At 50.1% G+C, this 22,583-nt stretch overlaps 1 protein-coding gene across 1 annotated transcript in view; it reads right to left on the bottom strand.

Annotated features, from left to right (window-relative positions):
* Positions 1-2,199: 2,199 nt before the first annotated feature.
* The window catches only part of DCC (DCC netrin 1 receptor), a 261,487-nt gene continuing 241,103 nt past the window's right edge, over positions 2,200-22,583 (bottom strand). Inside the window, exons 17-29 of the mRNA XM_069880977.1 lie at positions 18,580-18,818; positions 15,654-15,792; positions 15,137-15,244; positions 14,598-14,792; positions 13,303-13,335; positions 11,405-11,470; positions 10,516-10,681; positions 9,527-9,744; positions 8,716-8,832; positions 7,570-7,725; positions 6,153-6,383; positions 4,378-4,520; positions 2,200-2,289 (exon numbers count right to left, since the gene is read on the bottom strand). Of these exons, the coding sequence (XP_069737078.1) occupies positions 2,200-2,289; positions 4,378-4,520; positions 6,153-6,383; positions 7,570-7,725; positions 8,716-8,832; positions 9,527-9,744; positions 10,516-10,681; positions 11,405-11,470; positions 13,303-13,335; positions 14,598-14,792; positions 15,137-15,244; positions 15,654-15,792; positions 18,580-18,818 (1,901 nt within the window). The remainder of the gene's footprint in view (positions 2,290-4,377; positions 4,521-6,152; positions 6,384-7,569; positions 7,726-8,715; positions 8,833-9,526; positions 9,745-10,515; positions 10,682-11,404; positions 11,471-13,302; positions 13,336-14,597; positions 14,793-15,136; positions 15,245-15,653; positions 15,793-18,579; positions 18,819-22,583) is intronic.

Genomic DNA, 22,583 nt, shown 5'->3' with positions numbered 1-22,583 from the left:
TTGAAAAGTGGCTCCTAGAGGCTTGAGGAGCATCAAGAAGCTCTTGGAGGCTCCAAAAAGAGCTTGAAAAGTTGCTCCTTGAGGCTTGAGGAACATCAAGAAGCTCTTGGAGGCTCCAAAAAGAGCTTGAAAATGGTTCCTTGAGGCTTGAGGAACATCAAGAAGCTCTTGGAGGAGCCAAAAAGCATCTCAAGGAGCTTGAAAAGTGGCTCCTAGAGGCTTGAGGAACATTGAGAAGCTCTTGAAGGCTCCAAAAAGCATCTCAAGGAGCTTCAAAAGTGGCTCCTCGAGGCTTGAGGAACATCAAGAAGCTCTTGAAGGCTCCAAAAAGCACCTCAAGGAGCTTGAAAAGTGGTTCCTAGAGGCTTGAGGTGCATCAAGAAGCTCTTGGAGGCTCCAAAAAGCATCTCAAGGAGCTTGAATAGTGGCTCCTCGAGGCTTGAGGAGCATCAAGAAGCTCTTGGAGGCTCCAAGAAGCATCTCAAGGAGCTTCAAAAGTGGCTCCTCGAGGCTTGAGGAACATCAAGAAGCTCGTGGAGGAGCCAAAAAGAGCTTGAAAGTGGCTCCTAGAGGCTTGAGGAACATCAAGAAGCTCTTGGAGGCTCCAAAAAGAGCTTGAAAATGGCTCCTTGAGGCTTTAGGAACATCAAGAAGCTCTTGGAGGAGCCAAAAAGCATCTCAAGGAGCTTGAAAACTGGCTTCTAGAGGCCTGAGGAACATCAAGAAGCTCTTGAAGGCTCCAAGAAGCATCTCAAGGAGCTTGAAAAGTGGCTCCTAGAGGCTTGAGGAACATCAAGAAGCTCCTGAAGGCTCCAAAAAGCATCTCGAGGAGCTTCAAAAATGGTTCCTCGAGGCTTGAGGAACATCAAGAAGCTCCTGAAGGCTCCAAGAAGCATCTCAAGGAGCTTCTAAAATGGCTCCTAGAGGCTTGAGGAACATCAAGAAGCTCTTGGAGGCTCCAAGAAGCATCTCAAGGAGCTTGAAAAGTGGCTCCTAGAGGCTTGAGGAGCATCAAGAAGCTCTTGGAGGCTCCAAAAAGCACCTAAAGGAGCTTGAAAAGTGGCTCCTCGAGGCTTGATGAACATCAAGAAGGTCTTGAAGGCTCCAAAAAGCACCTAAAGGAGCTTGAAAAGTGGCTCCTAGAGGCTTGAGGAACATCAAGAAGCTCTTGGAGGCTCCAAAAAGCATCTCAAGGAGCTTCTAAAATGGCTCCTAGAGGCTTGAGGAACATCAAGAATCTCTTGAAGGCTCCAAGAAGCATCTCAAGGAGCTTCTAAAATGGTTCCTCGAGGCTTGAGGAACATCAAGAAGCTCTTGAAGGCTTCAAGAAGCATCTCAAGGAGCTTGAAAAGTGGCTCCTCGAGGCTTGAGGAGCATCAAGAATCTCTTGAAGGCTCCAAAAAGCATCTCAAGGAGCTTCTAAAATGGTTCCTCGAGGCTTGAGGAACATCAAGAAGCTCTTGAAGGCTCCAAGAAGCATCTCAAGGAGCTTGAAAAGTGGCTCCTAGAGGCCTGAGGAACATCAAGAAGCTCTTGGAGGAGCCAAAAAGCATCTCAAGGAGCTTGAAAAGTGGCTCCTCGAGGCTTGAGGAACATCAAGAAGCTCTTGGAGGAGCCAAAAAGCATCTCAAGGAGCTTGAAAAGTGGCTCCTAGAGGCCTGAGGAACATCAAGAAGCTCTTGAAGGCTCCAAAAAGAGCTTGAAAATGGCTCCTAGAGGCTTGAGGAGCATCAAGAATCTCTTGAAGTATCCAAGAAGCATCTAAAGGAGCTTCAAAGTGGCTCCTCGAGGCCTGAGGAACATCAAGAAGCTCTTGGAGGCTCCAAGAAGCATCTCAAGGAGCTTCAACGATGCCTCAAACCAACCTCTGGAGCGAGAAGAAGCCTGGAAGCCCCCAAAGACCCCGAGGAGCTGGTCTGGGTGGGGCAGGAGACGATGGAGAACGAGGAGAAAGCCCCGAGGAGCCACCTAGGAGACCTTCGAGGAGGATCTAGATGAAGATCCACCAAGCTCGATGGGAAGAAGAGTCCGTGATGACCTCGAGGAGCTTTGTGGTGGCAACCAAGGTGACCTCCAGCGCTTCTTCTCCTCCATTTGAAGGACTTGGAAGGCGTCTTCTCGGAGCTGGAGGAGATGGAGCGAGGTGGTTCCTGGTGGGCTTCTTGGTGCTGGGTTCCTCCTGGCTTCTGGGAGAAGGTTCTAGAAGGCCGAGCCCGTGATGGCGTTGAGCTGCTTCATCAAGCCTTCCAAGCTGGCCATCTGCTCGCTGAGGTCGTCCTGCTCGTAGACCTGGAGGAGAAGGAGAAGGCGCCTCGTGGAGGGGACCTCGAGGACCTCGTGGACCTCTGGGGTGACATTGAGGACCTCTAAGTTGACCTTATGCACCTCCAGGGTGACCTTATGGACCTCTAAGGTGACCTTGAGGACCTCTGAGGTCACTTTGAGGACCTCCAGGTGACCTTGAGGACCTTCAATGTGACCTTATGGACCTCTGAGGTGACCTTGAGGACCTCTTAGATGACTTTGAGGACCTCCAGGATGAGATGAGAACCTCCAGGGTGACCTTGAGGACCTCTAAGGTGACCTTGGGGCCCTCTGAGGTCACTTTGAGGACCTCCAGGTGACCTTGAGGACCTCTAAGTTGACTTTGAGGACCTCTGAGGTGGCCTTGAGGACCTCCAGGGTGACCTTGAGGACCTCCGAGGTGACCTTATGGACCTCTGAGGTGACCTTGAGGACCTCCGAGGTGACCTTATGGACCTCTGAGGTGACCTTGAGGACCTCTGAGGTGACCTTATGGACCTTTAAGGTGGCCTTGAGGCCCTCTAAGTTGACTTTGAGGCCCTCTAAGGTGACCTTGAGGACCTCTTAGATGAGATGAGAACCTCCAGGGTGACCTTGAGGACCTCTAAGGTGACCTTGGGGCCCTCTGAGGTCACTTTGAGGACCTCCAGGTGACCTTGAGGACCTCTAAGTTGACTTTGAGGACCTCTGAGGTGGCCTTGGGGACCTCCAGGGTGACCTTGAAGACCTCAAAGTGACCTCAAGGACATCTGAGGTGACCGTGAGGACCTCCAAGGTGGCCTTATGGACCTCTAAGGTGGCCTTGAGGACCTCCAAGGTGACCTTAAGGCCCTCTGAGGTCACTTTGAGGACCTCCAGGTGACCTTGAGGACCTCCAGGGTGACCTTGAGGACCTCTGAGGTGACCTTGAAGACCTCCAGGGTGGCCTTAGGGACCTCTTAGATGACTTTGAGGACCTCCAGGATGACTTTGTGGACCTCTGAGGTCACTTTGAGAACCTCCAGGATGAGATGAGGACCTCCAAGGTGACCTTATGGACCTCGGAGGTGACCTTGAGGACCTCGGAGGTGACCTTATGGACCTCTAAGGTGACCTTGAGGACCTCTAAGTTGACCTTGAGGACATCCAGGGTGGCCTTGAGGACCTCTAAGTTGACTTTGAGGCCCTCTAAGGTGGCCTTGAGGACCTCTGAGGTGGCCTTGAGGACCTCTTAGATGACTTTGAGGACCTCCAGGATGAGATGAGAACCTCCAGGGTGGCCTTGAGGACCTCTAAGGTGACCTTGGGGCCCTCTGAGGTCACTTTGAGGACCTCCAGGTGACCTTGAGGACCTCTAAGTTGACTTTGAGGACCTCTGAGGTGGCCTTGAGGACCTCCAGGGTGACCTTGAGGACCTCCGAGGTGACCTTATGGACCTCGGAGGTGACCTTGAGGACCTCGGAGGTGACCTTGAGGACCTCGGAGGTGACCTTGAGGACCTCTAAGGTGACCTTGAGGACCTCTAAGTTGACTTTGAGGCCCTCTAAGGTGACCTTGAGGACCTCTAAGGTGACCTTAGGGACCTCTTAGATGACTTTGAGGACCTCCAGGATGACTTTGAGGACTTCCAAGGTCACTTTGAGAACCTCCGGGATGAGATGAGGGCCTCCAAGGTGACCTTGAGGACCTCTTAGATGACTTTGAGGACCTCTGAGGTGACCTTGAGGACCTCTTAGATGACTTTGAGGACCTCTTAGATGACCTTGAGGACCTCCAGGGTGAGATTATGGACCTCTGAGGTGGCCTTGAGGACCTCTAAGTTGACTTTGAGGACCTCCAGGATGACTTGAGGCCCTCTGAGGTGACCTTGAGGACCCCCAGGTGGCCTTGAGGACCTCCAGGGTGACCTTGAGGACCTCTAAGTTGACTTTGAGGCCCTCTGAGGTGACCTTGAGGCCCTCTGAGGTGACCTTGAGGCCCTCTGAGGTGGCCTTGAGGACTTTCAATGTGACCTTATGGACCTCCAAGGTGGCCTTGAGGACCTCCAAGGTTGCTAGGAGCATGAAATGATGGGAAGGGGTGGAAGCTCCTCACGTTGGTGGTGTCCTCCATGGCCTTGGGACCTTCTTCTCCAACCTCCGGAGCCGTTGGGACCTGGACGGGGAGCAGAGGGGACCTGGCCTTGCCGGCCAAGCCCAGAGACGCCGTCTTCACCTGAGCCTTGGGGAGGTTGGACCCTGCAGGGAGAAGAAGACACCGAGGTCACCCGGAGGCTCTTGGAGGCGAGAAAACGAGGCTGGAAGCTCCAGGAGATCGAGGAGGAACCAGGAAGGTTGGAGATTGGATCATCTTGGAGACCTTCTCAAGGTTTTTATGGGTTTGGAGGCACCTCAACCTCCTCTAGATGCTTCAACTGGAAGATCTTGAGGGTCTCCTCAACCTTTTATGGGTTTGGAGGCACCTCAACCTCCTCTAGATGCTGGAACTGGAAGATCTTGAGGGTCTCCTCAACCTTTTTATGGGTTTGGAGGCCCCTAAACCTCCTCTAGATGCTTCAAGTAGAAGATCTTGAAGGTCTTTTCAAGCTTTTTATGGGTTTGGAGGCCCCTAAACCTCCTCTAGATGCTTCAACTGGAAGATCTTGAGGGTCTTCTCCAACCTTGATGATCCTATAGATCCTTCTAGGTGGATCTGGATGATCTTCAAGGTCCTTTTATGGGTTTGGAGGCCCCTAAACCTCCTCCTGATGCTTCAACTGGAAGATCTTGAAGGTCTCCTCAACCTTTTTATGGGTTTGGAGGCCCCTAAACCTCCTCTAGATGCTTCAACTGGAAGATCTTGAAGTCTTTTCAACCTTTTTATGGGTTTGGAGGCCCCTAAACCTCCTCTAGATGCTTCAACTGGAAGATCTTGAGGGTCTTCTCCAACCTTGATGATCCTGTAGATCCTTCTAGGTGGATCTGGATGATCTTCAAGGTCCTTTTATGGGTTTGGAGGCCCCTAAACCTCCTCTAGATGCTTCAACTGGAAGATCTTGAGGGTCTCCTCAACCTTTTATGGGTTTGGAGGCCCCTAAACCTCCTCTAGATGCTTCAACTGGAAGATCTTGAAGGTCTTTTCAAGCTTTTTATGGGTTTGGAGGCCCCTAAACCTCCTCTAGATGCTTCAAGTAGAAGATCTTGAAGGTCTTTTCAAGCTTTTTATGGGTTTGGAGGCCCCTCAACCTCCTCTAGATGCTTCAAGTAGAAGATCTTGAGGGTCTTTTCAAGCTTTTTATGGGTTTGGAGGCCCCTAAACCTCCTCTAGATGCTTCAACTGGAAGATCTTGAGGGTCTCCTCAACCTTTTATGGGTTTGGAGGCCCCTCAACCTCCTCTAGATGCTTCAACTGGAAGATCTTGAGGGTCTTCTCCAACCTTGATGATCCTGTAGATCCTTCTAGGTGGATCTGGATGATCTTCAAGGTCCTTTTATGGGTTTGGAGGCCCCTAAACCTCCTCTAGATGCTTCAACTGGAAGATCTTGAAGGTCTTTTCAAGCTTTTATGGGTTTGGAGGCCCCTAAACCTCCTCTAGATGCTTCAACTGGAAGATCTTGAAGGTCTTTTCAAGCATTTTATGGGTTTGGAGGCCCCTAAACCTCCTTAGATGCTGGAACTGGAAGATCTTGAGGGTCTCCTCAACCTTTTATGGGTTTGGAGGCCCCTCAACCTCCTTAGATGACGGAACCAGCAGCTCTTGGAGATCTTCTCCCCCCTCAACCCCGTTTTGAAGGTTCTTCCAACCTTCTCCTCGCAACTCAAGTGGCTCCAATGGTCCCGTGGACCTTCTCCCTCCCCTCCCAGCCCACCCCCCCCGAGGACCTTCTCACCTGGCTGGGCCAGGAGGGGCGCGTAGGGGACCTTGGGCTCGAGGGAGCTCATGGGGGGGGGCAGCAGGGGGTTGGCGAAGCTCCTCAGGGGGTGGGTGGGCCGGACGCAGGCGGTGGGGATGGTCCTGCTGGGGGCGTCCTCGGCGGCCGGGTGGTCTCCTCCTGGGCCCGGGGGGAGGAGGGAGGAAGGAGGTTGAGGAGGCGGAGGAGGCGGCGGGGCCTCCGTGGCGGCTGGAGGAGGAGAAGAGGAGAAGGTTGAGGGGGTCTCGAGGCGAGGAGGGAGGGGGCTTCAAGACCAGGAGGAGGAGGAGATGGAGGAGGAGGAGGAGGAGGAGGAGGAGGAGGAGGAGGAGGAGGAGGAGGAGGAGGAGGAGGAGGAGGAGGAGGAGGAGGAGGAGGAGGAGGAGGAGGAGGAGGAGGAGGAGGAGGAGGAGGAGGAGGAGGAGGAGGAGGAGGAGGAGGAGGAGGAGGAGGAGGAGGAGGAGGAGGAGGAGGAGGAGGAGGAGGAGGAGGAGGAGGAGGAGGAGGAGGAGGAGGAGGAGGAGGAGGAGGAGGAGGAGGAGGAGGAGGAGGAGGAGGAGGAGGAGGAGGAGGAGGAGGAGGAGGAGGAGGAGGAGGAGGAGGAGGAGGAGGAGGAGGAGGAGGAGGAGGAGGAGGAGGAGGAGGAGGAGGAGGAGGAGGAGGAGGAGGAGGAGGAGGAGGAGGAGGAGGAGGAGGAGGAGGAGGAGGAGGAGGAGGAGGAGGAGGAGGAGGAGGAGGAGGAGGAGGAGGAGGAGGAGGAGGAGGAGGAGGAGGAGGAGGAGGAGGAGGAGGAGGAGGAGGAGGAGGAGGAGGAGGAGGAGGAGGAGGAGGAGGAGGAGGAGGAGGAGGAGGAGGAGGAGGAGGAGGAGGAGGAGGAGGAGGAGGAGGAGGAGGAGGAGGAGGAGGAGGAGGAGGAGGAGGAGGAGGAGGAGGAGGAGGAGGAGGAGGAGGAGGAGGAGGAGGAGGAGGAGGAGGAGGAGGAGGAGGAGGAGGAGGAGGAGGAGGAGGAGGAGGAGGAGGAGGAGGAGGAGGAGGAGGAGGAGGAGGAGGAGGAGGAGGAGGAGGAGGAGGAGGAGGAGGAGGAGGAGGAGGAGGAGGAGGAGGAGGAGGAGGAGGAGGAGGAGGAGGAGGAGGAGGAGGAGGAGGAGGAGGAGGAGGAGGAGGAGGAGGAGGAGGAGGAGGAGAAGGAGGAGAAGGAGGAGAAGGAGGAGAAGGAGGAGATGGAGAAGGAGAAGATGATGGAGAAGGAGAAGATGATGGAGAAGGAGAAGATGATGGAGAAGGAGGAGAAGATGATGGAGAAGGAGGAGAAGATGATGGAGAAGGAGGAGAAAGAGATGGAGGAGAAGGAGGAGAAAGAGATGGAGGAGAAGGAGGAGAAGGAGACGGTGCTGACCTCGTGCGGGCGCGAAGGTCCTGTCGGCGGCCAGGCTGGGGAAGGGCCCGGGCCGCAGGGTGAACTGGGGGTGGGGGTAGCCGCAGGTGGGCGACGGGAGGACCCCGGGGTACTGGGCGCTCTCCAGCGTCGGCACCGGGATGGCGCTCACCACCGCTGCGGGGGCAGAAGAAGACCCCGGTCAACCCCGGAGGCCACCGGGAGGACCTCAAAGGCTCCTCAAGGGGCTGAGGAACATCACAAAGCCAACTTGGTTCTCCTCGAGAGCTTCTCCAGAGCTTCCTCAGGTCCTTCAAGGCCTTGAGGAGCATCTGAGGAGCCACCAAGCCCCACTGGGACCTCCTCGAGAGCTTCTCCAGCCCTCCCAGCATCTCCAGAGCTTCCTCTGAGCCACCAGCTCCAGGTCCTTCAACCCCCTGGTGGTCACCAAGGCCTTGAGGAACATCTGAGGAGCCACCAGCCCCCACTGGGACCTCCTCGAGAGCTTCTCCAGAGCTTCCTCAGGTCCTTCAAGGCCTTGAGGAGCATCTGAGGAGCCACCAAGCCCCACTGGGACCTCCTCGAGAGCTTCTCCAGAGCCTCCTCAGGTCCTTCAAGGCCTTGAGGAGCATCTGAGGAGCCACCAAGCCCCCACTGGGACCTCCTCGAGAGCTTCTCCAGAGCTTCCTCAGGTCCTTCAAGGCCTTGAGGAGCATCTGAGGAGCCACCAAGCCCCACTGGGACCTCCTGGAGAGCTTCTCCAGCCCTCCCAGCATCTCCAGAGCTTCCTCTGAGCCACCAGCTCCAGGTCCTTCAACCCCCTGGTGGTCACCAAGCCCTTGAGGAGCATCTGAGGAGCCACCAAGCCCCCACTGGGACCTCCTGGAGAGCTTCTCCACCATCTCCAGAGCTTCCTCAGGTCCTTCAAGGCCTTGAGGAGCATCTGAGGAGCCACCAGCCCCCACTGGGACCTCCTGGAGAGCTTCTCCAGAGCTTCCTCAGGTCCTTCAAGCCCTTGAGGAGCATCTGAGGAGCCACCAAGCCCCACAGGGACCTCCTCTAGAGCTTCTTCAGCATCTCCAGAGCTTCCTCTGAGCCTCCAGGTCCCTCAAGCTCCATCCAAACCCTCCGAGGACCTTGAGGAGGGAGGTGGGACCCCAGACTCACGTGGGTTGGTGGCTTGAGGCTCCATGGGGATCATCAGCTTGGCCCGGGTGGCTCGGCGAGCGGCCAGGGACCTCTCCAAGGTGGACATGGAGCTTCCAACGTCTTCTGGGTCTGGGCCTGGGAGGAGAAAAAGCTGGAGGAGAAGGTTCCTCCTCAAGCTACTAGAGGTTGGAGCTCCTCAAGCTTCATGAGGGACCTCGGGGAGCTCCAGGGTTGGACCTTGAGGAACATTAGGACCTCAGGGAGCTCCTCAAGCTTCATGAGGGACCTCAGGGAGCTCCAGGGTTGGACCTTGAGGAGCATCAGGAGCTCCAAGAGCTCCAGGGTTGGATCTAGAGGAACATCAGGACCTCAAGGAGCTCTTCAAGCTTCATGAGGGACCTCAAGGAGCTCCTCCAGCTTCATGAGGGACCTCAAGGAGCTCCTCAGGCTTCATGAGGGACCTCAGGGAGCTCCAGGGTTGGATCTTGAGGAACAATAGGACCTCAGGGAGCTCCTCAAGCTTCATGAGGGACCTCAGGGAGCTCCTCAAGCTTCATGAGGGACCTCAAGGAGCTCCTCAGGCTTCATGAGGGACCTCAGGGAGCTCCAGGGTTGGATCTTGAGGAACAATAGGACCTCAGGGAGCTCCTCAAGCTTCATGAGGGACCTCAGGGAGCTCCTCAAGCTTCATGAGGGACCTCGGGGAGCTCCTCAGGCTTCATGAGGGACCTCGGGGAGCTCCTCAGGCTTCATGAGGGACCTCGGGGAGCTCCTCAGGCTTCATGAGGGACCTCGGGGAGCTCCAGGCTTGGACCTTGGAGCTTCTCACCAGGTTGCGGAGGGTTCTTAGGTCCCAGCTGGGTCTCCGAAGGGCTCGGGTTGATCTCCTGGTTGGTCTCCATCGGGGTCTCTCTCCCGGTGGCCTCGGCTCCCGCCGCTTTCTCCAGGTTCTTCATCTCCATCTCCTCGTGGTGGATCCACAGGTCGGGAGGGCGCAGCTCCTTCTGGCTCCCCTTCCGCTTCCCGGCGCTGGGGGCCGCTCGGTTCCTGCGGGGACACGGGGACATCAGAGAAGGTCCCACCACCCCAGGCCTGGAGCTCCAAGGTCCCTTCCAGGAGCTCCAAGGTCCCTCCAACCCCTTCCAGGAGCTCCAAGGTCCCTTCCAGGAGCTCCAAGGTCCCTTTGACCCCATTCCAGGAGCTCCAAGGTCCCTCCAACCCCCTTCCAGGAGCTCCAAGGTCCCTTCCAGGAGCTCCAAGGTCCCTTTGATCCCATTCCAGGAGCTTCAAGGTCCCTTCCAGGAGCTCCAAGGTCCCTTTGACCCCATTCCAGGAGCTCCAAGGTCCCTTCCAGGAGCTCCAAGGTCCCTTCCAGGAGCTCCAAGGTCCCTCCAACCCCATTCCAGGAGCTCCAAGGTCCCTTCCAGGAGCTCCAAGGTCCCTCCAAGGTCCCTTCCAGGAGCTCCAAGGTCCCTTTGACCCCATTCCAGGAGCTCCAAGGTCCCTCCAACCCCATTCCAGGAGCTCCAAGGTCTCTTCCAGGAGCTCCAAGGTCCCTTTGACCCCATTCCAGGAGCCCCAAGGTGCCTCCAACCCCCTTTCAGGAGCTCCAAGGTCCCTTCCAGGAGCTCCAAGGTCCCTCCAACCCCTTCCAGGAGCTCGAAGGTTCCTTCCAGGAGCTCCAAGGTCCCTCCAACCCCATTCCAGGAGCTCCAAGGTCCCTCTGACCCCATTCCAGGAGCTCCAAGGTCCCTTTGACCCCATTCCAGGAGCTCCAAGGTCCCTCCAAGGTCCCTCCCAGGAGCCGGAGGCACCTACTTCTTCTGCTGCTGGGCCGAGGACCTCCTGGAGCAGACGACGGCCGCCACCACCACCCCGAGGAGCGCGAGGCCGCCGACCGTGACCACCAGGACCAGGAGGAGGTGGTTGGTCTTCTGGGGGGGGACGGCGCCGTGGGGCGGGTGCATCTGCCCCACCGGGGGTTCTGCGAGGAGAGAAGACCACGAGAAGGTGAGGAACCGCCCCGTCTCTACGTCTCCACCACCCCTGGAGGCCCTCGAGCTCCTCCAAGGGCTCCAAAGAACCTCAGAGAGGAGCTTCTCCACCTCTAGGACCATCTCCATGGTCTCCTCTGATGCTCCAAGAGCTCCAAGGAACCTCAGGGAGGAGCTTCTCCACCTCTAGGACCATCTCCATGGTCTCCTCTGATGGTCCAAGGGCTCCAAGGAACCTCAGGGAGGAGCTTCTCCACCTCTAGGACCATCTCCATGGTCTCCTCTGATGGTCCAAGGGCTCCAAGGAACCTCAGAGAGGAGCTTCTCCACCTCTGGGACCATCTCCATGGTCTCCTCTGATGGTCCAAGGTCTCCAAAGAACCTCAGGGAGGAGCTTCTCCACCTCTGGGACCATCTCTGGTATCTCCCAAGCTTCCCTGAAGACCCTCGAGCTCCTCCAAGGGCTCCAAGGAACCTCAGAGAGGAGCTTCTCCACCTCTGGGACCATCTCCATGGTCTCCTCTGATGGTCCAAGGGCTCCAAAGAACCTCAGAGTTGAGGTTCTCCACCTCTAGGACCATCTTGGTGGCCTCAGCTCCTCTCCAGGAGCAACTTAGAGGCTGGAGAAGGTCCAGGAGGAGGCCTGGTGGCCTCCAGGCCAGGAGAAAGAAGACGAGAAGCTGAAGGAGAAGCTTCCGGAGCGTCGCGGTTACCGTTCAAGCTGCTCCGGTCCAGGAGGTTGGTGTCCACCGGCCAGAAGGCCCCGTCCCCGTGACGACCTGGAGGAGGAGAAAGAAGCTCCTGAGATACGAGGGGATGGAGGAAACCACAGAGGAACCTGGGAGGGGTCAGAAAAATGGAGGAGAAGACGCCCCAGGGGGCTTGAGGAACATCTGAGGGGGCTTCGAGGAGGAGCTGAGGTCAGAGGAAGAAATTTTGAAGTTTAGAAGGAAAGAAATTTTGAAATTTTGAAATTTAGAAACTTAGAAATTGAGAAAGAAGGAAGGAAATTTAGAAATTTAGAAATTTAGAAGGAAAGAAATTTAGAAATTTAGAAATTTAGAAGGAAAGAAATTTAGAAATTTAGAAATCTAGAAATTCAGAAATTCAGATGGAAAGAGATTTAGAAAGAAGGAAAGAAATTTAGAAATTTAGAAGGAAAGAAATTTAGAAATTTAGAATGACAGAAAGAAATTTAGAAAGACGGAAAGAAATTTAGAAATTTAGAAAGAAATTTAGAAGCTTAGAAATTTAGAAGCTTAAAAATTTAGAAAGAAACTTAGAAGTTTAGAAGGAAATAAATTTCAAAATTTTGAAACTTAGAAACTTAGAAATTTAGAAGGAAAGAAATTTAGAAGCTTAAAAATTTAGAAGGAAAGAAATTTAGAAGCTTAAAAATTTAGAAGGAAAGAAATTTAGAAGCTTAAAAATTTAGAAGGAAAGAAATTTAGAAGCTTAAAAATTTAGAAGGAAAGAAATTTAGAAACTTAAAAATTTAGAAGGAAGGAAATTTAGAAACTTAAAAATTTAGAAGGAAAGAAATTTAGAAACTTAAAAATTTAGAAGGAAAGAAATTTAGAAACTTAAAAATTTAGAATGAAAGAAATTTAGAAGGAAAGAAATTTAGAAGGAAAGAAATTTAGAAGGAAAGAAATTTAGAAGGAAAGAAATTTAGAAATTTAGAAGGAAGGAAATTTAAAAACTTAAAAATTTAGGAGGAAAGAAATTTAGGAGGAAAGAAATTTAGGAGGAAAGAAATTTAGAGACTTTGAAGTTTAGAAAGAGATTGAGAAACTTAGAAATTTAGAAACTTTGAAGTTTAGAAACATAGAAATTTAGAAGGAAAGAAAGAAAGAAATTTAGGAAGAAAGAAAGAAATTTAGGAATTTATAAATAAACTTACAAATTTAGAAATTTAGAGAGACATTTAGAGAGAAATTTAGAGAGAAAGAAGCAAGTTTAGAAATTTAGAAATTTAGAAAGAAAGAAAGAAATCTAGAAATTTAGAAAGAAAAAGAAATTTAGAAAGAAAAAGAAATTTAGAAAGAAATTTAGAAATTTAGAAAGAAATTTACAAATTTAGAAAGAAATTTAGAAATTTAGAAAGAAATTTAGAAATTTAGAAAGAAATTTAGAAAGAAATTCAGAAATTTAGAAAGAAAGAAAGAAATTTAGAAAGAAATTTACAAATTTAGAAAGAAATTTAGAAATTTAGAAAGAAATTTAGAAATTTAGAAAGAAATTTAGAAAGAAATTCAGAAATTTAGAAAGAAATTTAGAAATTTTAAAATGTAGAAACGTAGAAACATAGAAATTAAAAAATTCAAAAATTCAGAATGACATTTAGAAATTTAGGAATTTAGAAAGAAATTTACAAAGAAAAATAGAAATTTAGAAGGAAATTTAGAAAGAAATTTGGAAATTTAGAAATTTCAAAAAAAAGAAACATGGAGCTTTCTAAATTTCGAGACGAGGACAAACGAAGCTCGTCCCCAACTCGTTTCCAGCTTCTCTAACGAGGCCGAAGCTTCATTAAGGAGGTTAATTAGCCTCGTTAACGAGGCCGATTCTTCCTTCCGGAAGGTTCTGGAGAAGGTTGGAAGGCACCTACCTTGGTCATTGGCCATTTTATCGGGGTGATCGGCTGTAACGAAGAGAGAGCTCGTTAGCGGTTAACGAGGACACTACAGCTCCTTAATTAAAGCCACCAGGGCTCCTTAATTAAAGCTACCAGGGCTCGTTAATTAAAGCCACGAGAACCCAGCAATGAAGCCTCCAAGACTCATTAATTAATTAAAGCCACAAATTTAATTAAAGCCACAAAGTCCCATTAATTAAAGCCACTAAGTCCCATTAATTAAAGCCATGAAGACCCTTTAATTAAACCCACTAAATCCCATTAATTAAAGCCACTAAGTCCCATTAATTAAAGCCACTAAGACCCTTTAATTAAACCCACTAAGACCCTTTAATTAAAGCCACCAGGTCCCATTAATTAAAGCCACAAAGTCCCATTAATTAAACCCACTAAGACCCATTAATTAAAGCCACTAAGACCCCTTAATTAAAGCCACCAGGTCCCATTAATTAAAGCCACTAAGACCCATTAATTAAAGCCACTAAGTCCCATTAATTAAAGCCACCAGGTCCCATTAATTAAAGCCACTAAGACCCATTAATTAAAGCCACTAAGACCCCTTAATTAAAGCCACCAGGTCCCATTAATTAAAGCCACTAAGACCCTTTAATTAAAGCCACAAAGTCCCATTAATTAAAGCCCCAGATCCCATTAATTAAAGCCACTAAGACCATTAATTAAACCCACTAAGACCCTTTAATTAAAGCCACTAAGACCCCTTAATTAAAGCCACTAAGTCCCATTAATTAAAGCCACTAAATCCCATTAATTAAAGCCACAAAGTCCCATTAATTAAAGCCACTATACCCTTTAATTAAAGCCACTAAGGCCCATTAATTAAAGCCCCCAAGCTCATTAATTAAAGCCCCTAATTGCCATTAATTAAAGGCACCAGGTCCCAGGCCCCCGAGGTCCACGTGAAGGTCCCACCAGAGCTTGGAGAAGCTCAATCTGGACCTTCTAATTAGTTAATTAATGAAGTAATTAAGCAATTAAGGGTTCTAGAAGGTCCAGGAGGAGGTTCTCCACCTGGATTGGGACCTTGATGGAACCTCATGAGCTTCTAGAAGGTCCAGGATGAGGTTCTCCATGTGGATTGAGACCTTGATGGAACCTCATGAGCTTCTAGAAGCTCCAGGATGAGGTTCTCCACGTGGCTTGGGACCTTGATGGAACCTCCTGAGCTTCTAGAAGGTCCAGGACCACCTGGCTTGGGACCTTGATGGAACCTCATGAGCTTCTAGAAGGTCCAGGATGAGGTTCCTCACCTTTCAAGGTCCTGAAGGTGACGGGCTCGCAGAGAGGTCCAACCCCCTTGGAGTTCCGGGCTTGGATGCGGAAGGAGTAGAGGGTGTCCAGGTGGAGGTCCAGGAGCTGGTGGCTCAGCCGCTCGCCCCCGATGGTCTCCAGCCTCCAGTCCTCGATGGGCGAGGACTTCTCCACCGTGTAGAAGAGGAGATAGGCTGGAAGGACACGCCGAGAAGGTCTTGAGATGTTCCTCGCCAGGAGGAACCTTCACGGAGTCCACGAAACCCTCGAAATTTGCTTCTCCAGAAGGTCCAACCCCTTGGTTGCTCCTCAAACCTCCTTCTCCACCTTCTCCTCCATCTCCAGCCCCTTGGTTGCTCCTCAAACCTCCTTCTCCACCTTCTCCAGCCCCTTGGTTGCTCCTCAAACCTCCTTCTCCACCTTCTCCAGCCCCTTGGTTGCTCCTCAAACCTCCTTCTCCACCTTCTCCACCTCCTCTGGACCCACTTGAAGGCCCTCAAGGACCTTCTGGAGCCCTGGAGAAGACCAAGAACCTCACCTGTGATCTTCCCGTTGGCTTCTAGGGGGGGTTGCCAGGTGACCGTGACCGCTCGGGGCTTCCCCTCTCGGCCGATGACCGTGAGGTCCTTGGGTGGAGAAGATGGAGCTGAGAAGGAGGAACCATCAAGAAGAAGCTCAGAGCTTCGCAATGGCTGGCTTGGAGAAGACTTTCCGGGTCTTCTAACCCAGCCCCACGTCCCCACCAGGCCCCCAGGTCTCGGAGCTTCCACCCCGTGGAGCTTGGAGAACCTCAAGAAGTTCTCGGAGCTCCACCAGGTCCCTTCTCGATGCCTCTTGGAGCTCCTCGAGGTGGATTTGGAGCTTCTCCACCACCTCCGAGACCTCAAGGTGAGACGTTAGGACCTCCAAAGCTCAGGAGGACACGTGGCTTATGGGTCCCACCAAGCCCGGCTGGTCTCTAAGAAGGTCTTGAGGACCTCCAGGAGGTCTTGAGGGCCTCCAGAAGGTCTTGAGGGCCTCCAGGAGGTCCCGAGGAGCTCCAGAAGGTCCCTTACCTGCTTCGTAAGTGGTGGCGTGGGCCGTCATGCTCCACGTGCTGGACCTTCTGCCCTTGGTGACCATGACGGAGAACTCGTACATGGTGTTGGGCTTCAGCCCCACCACCGTGTGGCTCAGGGCGGTCGTGTCGGCCGACTACGAGGAGAAGGAGATGGAAACCAGCAAGTTTTTGAGAGAAACCAGAATTTGGTTGATGAAATCCACAATTTTTTGATAGAAACCAAAATTTTGTTGATGGAAACCATCAATTTTTGGATGGAAACCACCATTTTTTAATGAAGAAGCTCAATTCTTTGATGGAAACCATCAATTTTTGGATGGAAACTATCAATTTTTTGATAGAAACCAGAATTTTGCTGATGAAACCATCAATTTTTTGATAGAAACCAGAATTTTGTTGATGGAAACCATCAATTTTTTGATAGAAACCAGAATTTTTTAAATGAAACCCACGATTTTTGAATGGAAACCATCAATTTTTTTGATAGAAACCATCGTTTGGTTGATTAAAACCACAATTTTTTGATAGAAACCATCAATTTTTTGATAAATCCCAGAATTTTGTTGATAAAACCTACAATTTTTGGATGAAAACCATGAATTTTTTGATGGAAACCATGATTTTGTTGATGAAATCCACAATTTTTGGATGGAAACCATCAAGTTTTTGATAGAAACCAGAATTTGGTTGATGAAACTCACAATTTTTTGATAGAAACCAAAATTTTGTTGATGGAAACCATCAATTTTTTGATGGAAACCAGAATTTTGTTAATGAAATCCACAATTTTTGGATGGAAATCATCAATTTTTTGATAAAACCAAGAATTTTTTGATGGAAACCACCATTTTTTTGATGGAAACCACCATTTTTTGATAAAACCCACCATTTTTGGATGGAAACCATCATTTTTTTCATAGAAACCATCAATTTTTGGATGGAAACCATCAATTTTTGGATGGAAACCATCAATTATTTGATGGAAACGAGAATTTTGTTGATAGAAACCACAATTTTTGGATGGAAACCCACAATTTTTTGATAGAAACCAGAATTTGGTTGATGAAACCCACAATTTTTTGATAGAAACCATCAATTTTTTGATAGAAACCAGAATTTTGTTGATAAAACCCACAATTTTTGGATGGACACCACCATTTTTTTGATGAAGAACCTCAAATTTTTGATGGAAACCATCAATTTTTTGATAGAAACCAGAATTTTTTTGATTAAACCCACAGTTTTTGAATAGAAACCACCGTTTTTTTGACGGAAACCACCATTTTTTGATGAAGAACCTCAATTCTTTGATGGAAACCATCAAATTTTTGATGGAAACCATCAATTTTTGGATGGAAACCAGAATTTTGCTGATGAAATCCACAATTTTTTGATAGAAACCATCATTTTTTTGATAGAAAACAGAATTTTGCTGATGAAACCATCAATTTTTGGATGGAAACCATCAATTTTTTGATAGAAACCAGAATTGTGTTGATGAAGAACCTCAATTTTTTGATAGAAACCATAATGTTGTTGATGAAATCCACAATTTTTTAATGGAAACCATCGATTTTTTGATAAAACCCACAATTTTTGGATGGAAACCACCATTTTTTTGATGAAGAACCTCAATTCTTTGATGGAAACCATCAATTTTTTGATAGAAACCATAATTTTTTTTATTAAAACCCAGAATTTTTTGATAGAAATCATCAAATTTTTGATGAAAACCAGAATTTCGTTGATAGAAACCAAAATTTTGTTGATGGAAACCATCAATTTTTTGATGGAAACCATAATTTTGTTGATGAAACCCACAATTTTTGGATGGAAACCATCAATTTTTTGATAGAAAGCAGAATTTGGTTCATGAAAATCACAATTTTTTGATAGAAACCACCATTTTATGGATGGAAACCTCCATATTTTGATGTCAACCACCATTTTATGGATGGAAACCACCATTTTTTGATGTCAACCTCCATTTTATGGATGGAAACCACCATATCTTGATGTCAACCTCCATTTTATGGATGGAAACCTCCATATTTTGATGTCAACCACCATCTTATGGATGGAAACCACCATTTTATGGAGTCAACCACCATTTTATGGAGTCAACCACCACTTTATGGATGGAAACCACCATTTTATGGATGGAAACCTCCATATCTTGATGTCAACCACCATTTTATGGAGTCAACCACCATTTTATGGATGGAAACCTCCATATCTTGATGTCAACCACCATTTTATGGATGGAAACCTCCATATCTTGATGTCAACCACCATTTTATGGATGGAAACCTCCATATTTTGATGTCAACCCCCCTTTTATGGATGGAAACCACCATTTTATGGATGGAAACCACCATTTTATGGATGGAAACCACCATTTCATGGAGTCAACCACCATTTTATGGATGGAAACCTCCATATCTTGATGTCAACCACCATTTTATGGATGGAAACCTCCATATTTTGATGTCAACCACCATCTTATGGATGGAAACCACCATTTTATGGATGGAAACCTCCATATTTTGGTGTCAACCACCATTTTATGGATGGAAACCACCATTTTATGGAGTTAACCACCATTTTATGGATGGAAACCTCCATATCTTGATGTCAACCACCATCTTATGGATGGAAACCACCATTTTATGGAGTCAACCACCACTTTATGGAAGGAAACCACCATTTTATGGATGGAAACCTCCATATCTTGATGTCAACCACCACTTTATGGTTGGAAACCACCATTTTATGGCTGGAAACCTCCATATTTTGATGTCCACCACCCTTTTATGGAGCCAACCACCATATTCCATGGAAGAACCTTCCTCCAAGGCCATCGCGAGCCCACGAGGAGAAGGTGGTGGTGCTCCTCAAGCCCCCAGGAGCTCCAAGCTCACCTTGTACTTGGCGCTGGTGGAGTAGCTGGTTCTCCAGCGGACGGTGTAGAACCTGATCTCGGGGCTCTTCTGGTTCCGGGGAGCCGAGTTGTCGGCCCAGAGGACCCGGACGGCGTCGTGGGCGAGGACCACGGCCTGGACACCTACCGGGGGGAGCATGGGGGGGGAGAGGTCTGGGAGCGAGGTGGGGAGGGCGTCAAGGAGAGGAGACAAATCAACTTGGAAAGGGTCCACGGGGTCTGGGGGCGGCGAGTCAACGGGAGAACATTGCAACCAAAAATGGAGGAGGAGGAGGAGATGGAGGAGGAGAAGATGGAGGAGATGGAGGAGATGGAGAAGGAGGAGAAGGAGGAGGAGAAGATGGAGGAGAAGGAGGAGAAGAAGATGGAGGAGAAGGAGGAGAAGAAGATGGAGGAGAAGATAGTGGAGAAGAATGAGAAGGTGAAGAATGAGAAGGAGAAAATGGAGAAGAAGAAGATGATGGAGGAGATGGAGAAGATGGAGGAGGAGAAGAATGAGAAGAAGAATGAGAAGAAGATGGAGAAGAAGATGGAGGAGATGGAGGAGATGGAGGAGATGGAGGAGATGGAGGAGATGGAGGAGATGGAGGAGATGGAGGAGGAGAAGAATGAGAAGAAGAATGAGAAGAAGATGGAGATGGAGGAGATGGAGGAGATGGAGGAGATGGAGGAGATGGAGGAGATGGAGATGAAGAAGGAGGAGGAGAAGAAGGAGGAGGAGAAGATGGAGGAGAAGAAGAAGATGGAGAAGATGGAGAAGGAGAAGGAGATGGAGAAGATGGAGGAGGAGGAGAAGAAAAAGAAGATGGAGGAGAAGGAGAATATGGAGAAGGAGAAGAAGAAGAAGGTGGAGAAGGCGAAGAAAGAGATGAAGAAGATGGAGGAGGAGGAGAAGAAGGAGGAGAAGAAGGAGGAGAAGAAGGAGGAGAAGAAGGAGGAGAAGAAGGAGGAGAAGAAGGAGGAGAAGAAGAAGGAGAAGAAGATGGAGAAGAAATGTAGAAGGAGGAGAAGAAGGAGGAGAAGAAGATGGAGATAGAGGGAAGAAGGACATGGAGGAGAAGGACATGGAGGAGGAGGAGAAGATGGAGGAGAAGAAGAAGATGGAGAAGATGGAGGAGGAGAAAGTAGCGGAGAAGATGGAGAAGGAGAAGATGGAGAAGGAGAAGAAGATGGAGGAGGAGAAGATGGAGAAGAAGAATGAGAAGGAGAAGATGGTGGAGGAGATGGAGAAGGAGGAGATGGAGAAGAAGAAGGAGATGGAGAAGAAGAAGGAGATGGAGAAGAAGGAGATGGAGAAGAAGGAGATGGAGAAGGAGGAGGAGAAGAAGGAGATGGAGAAGGAGATGGAGGAGGAGATGGAGAAGGAGATGGAGAAGGAGGAGGAGGAGGAGGAGAAGGAGGAGGAGAAGGAGGAGGAGAAGGAGGAGGAGAAGGAGGAGGAGAAGGAGGAGGAGGAGGAGGAGAAGATGGAGGAGGAGAAGATGGAGGAGAAAAAGAAGACGGAGAAGAAGATGATGATGTTGGAGAAAATGGAGAAGAAGATGGAGAATATGGAGAAGAAGAAGAAGATGAAGAAGGAGAAGTTGGAGGAGAAGATGGAGATGGAGGAGATGGAGGAGGAGATGGAGGAGAAGATGGAGGAGGAGAAGAAGATGGAGGAGGAGAAGAAGATGGAGGAGGAGAAGATGGAGGAGGAGGAGAAGATGGAGGAGGAGGAGGAGATGGAGAAGATGGAGGAGGAGAAGATGGAGGAGGAGAAGATGGAGGAGAAGAAAAAGATGATGGAGAAGATGGAGGAGAAGAATGAGAAGGTGAAGAATGAGAAGGAGAAGAAGATGGAGAAGGAGAAGAAGGAGGAGATGGAGAAGGAGAAGAAGATGGAGGAGATGGAGGAGAAGAAGATGGAGAAGAAGAAGATGGAGAAGAAGGAAATGGAGAAAAAGAAGGAGGAGATGGAAAAGAAGAAGAAGATGGAGAAGGAAAAGAAGGAGATGGAGAAGATGGAGGAGGAGGAGGAGAACATGGAGGAGAAAAAGAAGATGGAGAAGAAGAAGATGATGATGGAGAAAATGGAGAAGGAGATGGAGGAGATGGAGGAGATGGAGGAGATGGAGGAGAAGGAGGAGAAGGAGGAGAAGGAGGAGAAGGAGGAGAAGGAGGAGAAGGAGGAGAAGGAGGAGATGATGGAGAAGAAGATGGAGATGGAGAAGAAGAAGGAGATGGAGAAGATGGAGGAGGAGAAGATGGAGAAGAAGATGGAGAAGGAGGAGGTGGAGAAGAAGAAGAATAAGATGGAGGAGGAGAAGATGAAGAAGATGGAGATGGACAAGATGGAGATGGTGGAGATGGAGAAGGAGAAGATGGAGATGGAGAAGATGGAGGAGAAGAAGAAGGTGGAAGAGAAGAAGATGAAGATGGAGAAGATGGAGAAGGAGGAGAAGAAGGAGAAGAAGGAGAAGATGGAGAAGATGGAGATGGAGAAGGAGGAGAAGAAGATGGAAGAGAAGAAGAAGAAGATGGAGGAGAAGATGGAGAAGGAGAAGGAGAAGGTGGAGAAGGAGAACAAGAAGAAGAAGATGGAGGAGAAGAAGATGATGAAGAAGATGGAGGAGAAGGAGAAGATGGAGGAGAAGAAGAGGGTCAAAGGCACCAAGGAGCACGACGAGGTTTGATGGTTTCGATGAGGAGGAAGAACAGGAGGAGAACAGAGAGAAGGGGGTTAATGCACCAGCAGAAGACACCTTGGAGACCTCCCCCCACCCCCCCCGCAACCCCCAAGGAGAAGGTCGTAGGCTTCAAAGGACCTGCAGGACCTTCAGAAAGGTCCTCGATGAGATCTGGGGCCACCTAGAATCAAGGAGGACCTTCAAGAAGCTCCTCGAGGTGGTTCTGGGGCTCCTCGAGGTGGTTCTGAAGCTCCTCGAGGTGGTTCTGAGGCTCCTCGAGGTGGTTCTGAGGCTCCTCGTGGGGGTTCTGAGGCTCCTCGTGGTGGTTCTGAAGCTCCTCGTGGTGGTTCTGAAGCTCCTCGTGGTGCTTTGAAGCTCCTCGAGGTGGTTCTGAGGCTCCTCGAGGTGGTTCTGGAGCTCCTCGAGGTGGTTCTGGAGCTCCTCGAGGTGGTTCTGAGGCTCCTCGAGGTGGTTCTGAGGCTCCTCGAGGTGGTTCTGAGGCTCCTCGAGGTGGTTCTGAGGCTCCTCGAGGTGGTTCTGGAGCTCCTCGAGGTGGTTCTGAAGCTCCTCGAGGTGGTTCTGAGGCTCCTCGAGGTGGTTCTGAGGCTCCTCGAGGTGGTTCTGAGGCTCCTCGAGGTGGTCCTGAAGCTCCTCGAGGTGGTCCTGAAGCTCCTCGAGGTGGTCCTGAAGCTCCTCGAGGTGGTCCTGAAGCTCCTCGAGGTGGTCCTGAAGCTCCTCGAGGTGGTCCTGAAGCTCCTCGAGGTGGTCCTGAAGCTCCTCCAGGTGGTCCTGAAGCTCCTCCAGGTGGTCCTGAAGCTCCTCGAGGTGGTCCTGAAGCTCCTCGAGGTGGTTCTGAGGCTCCTCGAGGTGGTTCTGAGGCTCCTCGAGGTGGTTCTGAAGCTCCTCGTGGTGGTTCTGAAGCTCCTCGTGGTGCTTTGAAGCTCCTCGAGGTGGTTCTGAGGCTCCTCGAGGTGGTTCTGGAGCTCCTCGAGGTGGTTCTGGAGCTCCTCGAGGTGGTTCTGAGGCTCCTCGAGGTGGTTCTGGGGCTCCTCGAGGTGGTTCTGGGGCTCCTCGAGGTGGTTCTGAGGCTCCTCGAGGTGGTTCTGAGGCTCCTCGAGGTGGTTCTGAGGCTCCTCGAGGTGGTTCTGAAGGTCCTCGAGGTGGTTCTGAAGGTCCTCGAGGTGGTTCTGAAGCTCCTCGAGGTGGTTCTGAAGCTCCTCGAGGTGGTTCTGAGGCTCCTCGAGGTGGTTCTGAAGCTCCTCGAGGTGGTTCTGAAGCTCCTCGAGGCGGTTCTGAAGCTCCTCGAGGTGGTTCTGAG

The sequence above is a fragment of the Phaenicophaeus curvirostris genome, chromosome Z, assembly GCF_032191515.1.
Source record: "Phaenicophaeus curvirostris isolate KB17595 chromosome Z, BPBGC_Pcur_1.0, whole genome shotgun sequence".
NCBI classification, from domain to species: Eukaryota; Metazoa; Chordata; class Aves; order Cuculiformes; family Cuculidae; genus Phaenicophaeus; species Phaenicophaeus curvirostris.
The sequence above is the reverse complement of the archived record's forward strand: the minus strand, read 5'-3'. Positions and strand labels throughout refer to the sequence as shown.